The sequence below is a fragment of the Salvelinus alpinus genome, chromosome 36, assembly GCF_045679555.1.
Source record: "Salvelinus alpinus chromosome 36, SLU_Salpinus.1, whole genome shotgun sequence".
NCBI lineage: Eukaryota > Metazoa > Chordata > Actinopteri > Salmoniformes > Salmonidae > Salvelinus > Salvelinus alpinus.
The window spans coordinates 11,488,503-11,496,361 of NC_092121.1; the positions used below are offsets into that span (position 1 = coordinate 11,488,503).

At 42.9% G+C, this 7,859-nt stretch overlaps 1 protein-coding gene across 1 annotated transcript; it reads right to left on the minus strand.

The window, feature by feature from the left end:
- Window positions 1–288: 288 nt before the first annotated feature.
- LOC139565422 (vascular cell adhesion protein 1-like) lies at window positions 289–7,544 on the minus strand. Its single transcript, XM_071385756.1, has 8 exons — window positions 7,074–7,544; window positions 6,265–6,540; window positions 5,845–6,174; window positions 5,388–5,738; window positions 5,000–5,263; window positions 4,575–4,904; window positions 4,079–4,321; window positions 289–3,287 (listed from the first exon to the last, which is right to left on the minus strand). The coding sequence occupies exons 1-8, from the start codon at window positions 7,135–7,137 to the stop codon at window positions 3,061–3,063; spliced, it is 2,085 nt and encodes a 694-aa protein (XP_071241857.1). The 5' UTR covers window positions 7,138–7,544; the 3' UTR covers window positions 289–3,060.
- Window positions 7,545–7,859: the final 315 nt, after the last annotated feature.

Sequence of the window (7,859 nt, forward strand, 5' to 3'; positions counted from 1 at the left end):
CTGCATTTTGGAGCTGCCTTACTCAAGAAAGCAAAAAAGAGACCATGTTTGTATGTGGCTTTATTAATTAACTCAATTATATGTATTATTTTTACATTGTTTGTAAACTGATATGTGACACGTATTAATGCCAAAATAACATGCAAAACAGGAAAGCCCCCACCCCAATTTATTTGAATATATATATATATATATTATTTTTTTTGTATTGTTTTTTTGCTAAAAATGTGGGTCTCAAAAAAGCCCCACCTGCCCTGAATGGCGGGCCGCCACTGAATACAACAACAATTAGCATAAAAAAACTCTATATTTTAATGATAACTCAAAGCAATATTATACAAAAGGTTTCTTAACACAGGAGTATTGACATGAGAGGACTGGGAAACAAAAGATCTCCACAGAAGTTTGTGTACACTACATACAGTGGCAGAAGGGGATCAGGGGAGATACTTTCTCTCCTAACAACCAGAGGACCAATATTGATAGAAAATCGATACTGACCATCCCTTTGTACAATTAATTGTTCTCTCCTTCCCTATAAGCCCCCCCCCCCCTTTGAAATCTATTATCCAGGTACTCTATGGGACCTTAAATGTTGAGGCACTCATTTTTACAGACTTCAATAAATACACAGTTCTATATTTTATATTACATACACAAAAGGTTTTGAGTTTACATGAAGTAGCCTAAAACATATGCATTTACATTGTAGTCACATACACTCACCGGCCAGTTTATTAGGTACACCCATCTAGTTCCGGGTCAGACCCCCTTTGCCTCCAGAACAGCGTGAATTATTTGGGACATGGATTCTACAAATCAAAAACGTTCCACAGGGATGTTGGTCCATGCTGACGCGACGGCATCACGCAGTTGCTGCAGTTTGGACGGTGATACACCACCGCCACCAGCCTGTATTGTTGACACCAGGCAGGATGGGTCGTGGGCGCCCGTTTCTGAGATACTGGATCTGGTGTGCCATGCTCAAAGTCGCTTAGGTCATTCGTTTGGCCCATTCTAACATTCAATCGAACATTCATTGTATGCGTTGATGCCTGTCTGCCTGCTTTATATAGCAAGCCACCGCCACGTGACTAACTGTCTGTAGGAGCGATCCATTTTCGTGAACGGGGTGGTGTACCTAATAAACTGACCGGTGAGTGTATATGGGCACCTTGTAATTAAAGTGTTACATACTTGTAACTGTATAACAAACCAGTATAACAGCTGTAAGTACCATGTAACAATGTAACAACCATGTAATTACAAAGGTTTTAGGCCACTCAATATGAAGTGGGACCTAAAAAGTATTGACATTACTCTTAAGCTCCAGGCTTTCTCTTGACTCCTGCATGTGATAATAATGGCTTGATTCAATCTGCTTACAGGAAGAGACAACAACACACCAACTGCCCCTTCCACACATTCAGAACTCACATGCAGTCAGGCATTACAGTGATGCAGTTAAAACACTGAACACTCCAGATGCAGTTCTGGGTGAGTAGGAGCAGTGTAGAGTAGTAACAGAGTAGCTCTGACCCCCAAATGAGACATGAGCTCCCCTAAATGAGCTCCCCACTGGTTTAAACCAGTTCAGGTTCTTTCAATCGCATTCATTCTCCGCCTGTCTGCCTCTCTGATGTCTGTTTTGAGCTTTGCAACAATGTTTCAACTGGGCCCTCACATGAGCTTGGGACAGACAGCTGTAGTTGCGTCCCATATTTCAGCCCCTTTTCAGGTGTCCAGATTTTTATATTTTTTCTGTCAATTTGTCAGCAAGACGCATCAATTAATTCAGGCTACAAGAGTGTAGGCTTCCTGACAATCGCCGAATGTCATCACACTTTTTGGTGTTATGTAACAGATGTCTCTTTCCCTTCATGAAACGGCGGGTGCACTGTTGGAAGCTAGAATTGTTTTGTGGACAAAAGTGCACAGGTAGCTTCCTTTTTGAAGTGATTTGTTTGAGAATCAGATGAACGCATCATGACTGTTTGTGCTCATGCCACATTAAAAGGTAATAATGTTTACCATTACAATACATCTTTACTATTAGTCCCCCAAATTATTTTTAGGAAGTCGCGTAAAAAAAATGGAGACCCCCTTAATGTCACGATATAATTCGTACTCTAGGGAAATAATACTTTTCACATGTAGGCTACATTAATTGGTTTCAGTGATCATTGTGTTCACAACCTAAAGAGGTTGTGTGCATATACTGTAGCACAGGAGGTTGGTAGCACCTTAATTGGGGAGGACGGGCTCGTGGTAATGGCTGGAGTGGAATTAGTGGAATGGTGTCAAATACATCAAACATGGTTTCCATGTGTTTGATACCATTCCATTCACTCTGTTCCAGCCATTATTATGAGCCGTCCTCCCCTCAGCAGCCTCCACTGTACTGCAGGTTTACACTCCAAGTTTCTTGTCACGAGCAAGACATCACATCCAGGCAAAGGGGACATTCTCACAATTTCAACCATGTGCTGCTCTTCAAGCAATTGCATAATGTGACAGAAATGACATTGTCATCAGACCATACTAAAAAAAGACATTCAAAATGGCATAACAATTCCCTTGTTGGTGTTTATGCAACACAAACCAGTTTTTCCAAAACCAGTCATATAAAACATTTATTTCAATTCAGCCAATTTCCAAAAAGGGATTTCACCTTGTCCATTTGCTGCCTCTTCTTGTCCTTCAGAGAAAACATCAGCTACACTTTGAATGTGTAGAATAGATCATAAAGCTTACACTAAAAACAGAGGTTATTCTACCTCATCAGGTTCTTCAGTAGAAGGGGAAATAGAGGGACTGATCTGTACTTAAAATCTTAGTGCTAAAGAGGAAAGGGAGTGCATATGAAGCATAGGGAGGTTGGAGGAGAGTCAGGAGACACTCCAAACTATCACAATCCAGACCTGAGTCTGCCAGCTGAATGAGTTGTGACCAGCCCCTCAACCACCTCAACCACTTGGTCTCTCACTTAGTCACTTAGTCTCTCAGCGGGGAAAGAGGACTCTTCATTCAGAGTGGCCCATCCCAATGGAACTCGTTCTCCTAGAAGTAGATGTTTGGCTGAGACAGTTTAGTCATCGGGAACGGAGTGTCCCGGCCGCCGTTCTGCGCTACGTTGCCGTTGGGCGTGCTGCTGAGCTTGGCCTTCTTCAGGCTGTAGCGGCCCATCTTGTTGTTCTTGTAGTAGATGGAGTAGATGAAGACGAAGATAACCGAGATGACCACGACCATGAAGGCCACGAAGCCCGCTATGAGGGGCAGGTAGTCCTCTGTGACGAGAGAGATATAACAACAAACACCCATTAATCCATCACACTCTGTTAACGTTCTGGCGCCTCCTCAGAGTGAAACATTTTCACCATCAAATAGAGAAGCATCAATACACTGATTTATCCTACTTCATCCAACAGGAAAGAATAAGCACGTATCACTTAACATAATATTACATGATCCCACCAGTCAGAGTAGATTTACAACATACCCTAAGAGTGGGGACATTGCTCAACTTTAACCTTGAAATAGTCCTCTACAAGGCAACAGTCAGTACTGAGCTAAACTGCCAAATATTCAACAACTTTACCCAACACTCTTCAATGAATGATGGATGATGCTCAGTTCTACCTAGCCTCACCAGGTGCCCTTCCCAAGGAGGTTGTTTAATGCGTGATCTTATATGTGCACAAAAATATACTGTCCCCTCATCATCTCATGTTTTGCAGCTTTGGTTCAAACTCCCTCACACAACAGAGATGTACTACATGTATCTGACTACAGAATGTGGCAGGAGGAGAGCAGTTCAGAAACCAGTAACAAAGCGGTATTGGATTGGTCAACGGGTAAAGGACATGTGAGAAAAACTGCATTGTTAAAAGTTAATAATACAATTTGTTCAGAGAACATTAATCAGTCAACCAAAGAATAGCAGACACAGAGAGAGAAAGGAGACCAGAGAGATGGGGGGAAGCAGACCAGCAAGAAGAAAACGTCCTACAAGACTTTCATAAACAGTAAATAATGGGTTAATAAAGGGTTTAATACAATTTAATAAAGGTTCCATTACCATTTAAAACCACCTCTACCACAATGAAGCTCGTCCCCACATCGTTGGTGGCGGTGCAGTTGTAGAACCCTGCCTCAAAGACAGTCAGGTTGCCTCCCGCCTCTCTGACATGCTTCGCTGGGTCATAGACCCACTTTATCCTGGGCTGTGGGTAACCCTCAGCCTCACACACTAACTCCTCAGGATAGCCCCTGAACACTGGTATCCTCACTGGCAGTCGAGATGCATTGATGCATGGCTTATCTTAGAGAGAGGGAGGGAGGAAAAAGGCAGGTGGTGAAAATATGACAACACATTTCTTGAATGAATTACTGCAGTGAAGGAAACAAACACAATTGTAAGTTTTTATTATTTTCTTCTAACATTAAAAGTCAGTGGAGTGAGACTTCACCGTAGAACATTAGGCAATTATGGAATGTGCTTCGAGACAATAAATTATCACACCTTATACAACGTTAGCATGGTTTGTATATATGAACAGTTCTCAGAAACTCACAGTGCACAGTAATGTTGAGAGGTTCTGATGTCACTGTAGGATGGGGTTGTGGTCCCTCTGGTCCCAGGTCCAGTTCTGCTCTACATCTATACTGAGCTCCATCATCATCTCTACTGGGGCTGATCATCAGAGTAGGTGACACATCCACTGGTGTCTTACTGACGTTACTGTAAGTTACATTATGTAAGAGTTCATTCCCTTTGTACCACTTCACACCCAGGTTCTGTTGAGGAGCGATGTTCTGGATGTCACACTGCAGCTGGTACTCTGTCCCCTCCACCATGGGACCAGAGTGTCTCAGAACAGAGATGAAGACGCTGTCTGGAGTCTCTGTAGAGGAGGTCAACAATGTAAAAAACCCTCAATGCTGATATACAGTTAAATAGAAACATACCTTTCTGATTCACAAGGAGGAAAATACTCACTGTAGAGAATGACTGGAAGTACTTTTGAGGCTTGATCGCCGTCACTGAGATTGATGTAGCATTTAGGTTCTATTGTCCAATCAGTAAGGTTATCCACAGTCCAGGTGACAATGTTGACCTCTTGTTCTAAACTTGTACCTCCGAATGTGGCCTCCCAGCCCATCCCCTCATGGTCTGTGGATGATGTGCTGCAGTTGACTGAGACTGAGTCTCCATATCTCACCACCACTCTGGGAGGGTTGAGCTCAAGAGGAAAGGTAACTACTGTAAAAACATACAAGAATGAAGACATCAATGTGAAATCCACATCAAATATAAACTGTTCTGCCTTGTGAGATAAGTGAGGGTTAATTAAATAGTGTGAGCACAGAGATGAGCTGGAAAATACCTTTTGACTTGGCTGTTGCTGGGAGGGTGGTCATAGTTCCTGGAGTTGAGGGTGCTGTGGAGAACATCGTTGGGTGTTGTTGTGGAGGTACATCTACTAGGACATGTATCTGCTTGGTGATGGAGCCCAGTCTATTTGTGACTGTGCAGTTGTAAGTTGCATTAGCTGTTACTCTGGAGATATAGAGAGTACGCAGGTGCCCCACAGTGGTCTCAATGGCATTTCCCTCTGCAGTGTTGTTGGTCCACCTCAGCTCAGGAGGAGGGTTCCCCTCAGCACTGCAGTCCAGAGACACATCACTGCCTGCACTCACCTCCACTGTGTCATTCCCTGGAAGGAACTCAGGAGCATCTGAGGAGAAAAGGAGGTGCTTTTAGACAGTTTTAAACGTATACAGTCGTAGAACTTCCCTCCTGGTCAGGGGTAAAGAGGCAAGATCGAGTATTGATGAACTCACAGTGCACAGTAATGTTGAGAGGTTCTGATGTCACTGTAGGATGGGGTTGTGGTCCCTCTGGTCCCAGGTCCAGTTCTGCTCTACATCTATACTGAGCTCCATCATCATCTCTACTGGGGCTGATCATCAGAGTAGGTGACACATCCACTGGTGTCTTACTGACGTTACTGTAAGTTACACTATCTAAGAGTTCATTCCCTTTGTACCACTTCACAACCAGGTCCCGTAGAGGAGCGATGTTCTGGATGTCACACTGCAGCTGGTACTCTGTCCCCTCCACCATGGGACCAGAGTGGCTCAGAGGAGGGATGTAGACTCTGTCTGGAGTCTCTAGAGACAAAATAGTTACATATAGTGAGAACAAAATAATAGTTTTCACTGACCAAACTCACTACAAGACGCAAAAGAAAAACAACCTACTGTATAGAATGACAGGGAATGTTTCCAAACACTGCTCTCCATCTTTTGTGGCGATGTAGCATTTAGGTTTTATTGTCCAGTCTGTCAAATATTCCACATTCCAGGTGACAACGTTGACATCTTCTTCTAAAGCTGTACCTCCGAATGTGGCCTCCCAGCCCATCCCCTCATGGTCTGTGGATGATGTGCTGCAGTTGACTGAGACTGAGTCTCCATATCTCACCACCACTCTGGGAGGGTTGAGCTCAATAGGACAGGCGGCATGTGTAGGACCACCTACCGGTCAGAGCACATGACAGAGACCATAATCAGCAAATTTGCATTCTCAAGCAGACATACTGTAGCTTTAAACAAAAATTATCCTATGTCTAGGACTAGAATGCAGAATGGTAAACTAACAAGAGGTTAAAATTAGTTGCCTTTTTCAGAAGGCAGTTGCTAATCAGTAATTGAAATATAGGAAAGACATTTTATAACGTAGTATATTGGACAAAGACATAACCATTGAGACACAAAAAAAAAAGACATTTTGTGTCATATGTCACATCATCTTCACTGCGAGCATACAGATTTTATTCGCTACTACATTGCCCTCTCCTGGTTATTCCAAAACGTGTTATTGGTTCTTAGTTTATCTCTCTGGCCACTATGAATTACGATCCAGTTATTGGGAATTTTAATGCGAACCAAGGCGGCTATTGTTCTTATCCCTCTTAACTGGAATGTCAAATATTTTAGCGTTATCTGTGTTCCTATTCTGCTTGAAATTCGTAAATCTTTCAATACCGGTATAACAAAACTAACTGTACCTGCCATCCAGAGTAGAAGTACGGGAAACCCAAGAAAAATCCGACTAAATATTATTTCACACATTTGATATTAAACTAATATTTTATTCCCAGAAAGACGTAGAAAAATGTAGGTATTCCTTGCGGTCAGCGTCTGATGTCCAAGTGTCCAGTCCCCACATGCATACTACAGCCCAACTCTTCAACAGGCGCAGCGGTCAGTTGTCTCACGTTATATTTTGGCTCTGTATTGAATTACAAGAACAGGACCGGGAAATAGTGAGAAGTCACGTGCTCTTTACTGGAAGGATTTCAGCCATCAAGCGCAAGAAACCGATCAATATAAACTTTGGGAATTTCCATGGAACAGGACCCGGCACCTCGTTTGGACTGTTTCATTCCGGAACCATTTTCCATGATGCGGTAGCTCTCTTGGCATGAACAATTATTTCCACTGTTTGTAATGTAAAAAGTATAATAAAAGCAATCAGAGTTCATTCAAGTTGCCTGCTCTGTATTTATCCTGCCCCCTAAAAAACGTAATGTGAAAACGTGCCTGATATTCTACAGTAAGAATTTATTCGAGTTGGGCCGGACCGGGTTTATGGTTTGCGAAACATTGTAGCGTCTACAGACCAACGCGTGGCCATTGCTGTGGTCGGAGAGAGAAGCGCGCCTGTATCTCATAGAACTACATTTGACATTCACTTTGTGACCTCTCTCTGCTCTGATAGATACGAGCCAGCAACTGTCATCTCTCCAGCGTTGCTCTTAATCATTTATTTCACCGCTGATAAATTGAAATAC

Excerpts from the sequence above, each read along its gene's own strand:
- LOC139565422 (XM_071385756.1), bottom strand. The coding sequence starts at position 7,137 with ATGTGTGAAATAATATTTAGTCGGATTTTTCTTGGGTTTCCCGTACTT. Across the intron at positions 5,739-5,844 it reads TCTCAACATTACTGTGCACT|ATGCTCCTGAGTTCCTTCCA; the intron begins GTGAGTTCATCA and ends TTTTCTCCTCAG. Across the intron at positions 3,288-4,078 it reads GGTAGAGGTGGTTTTAAATG|AGGACTACCTGCCCCTCATA; the intron begins GTAATGGAACCT and ends CTCTCGTCACAG.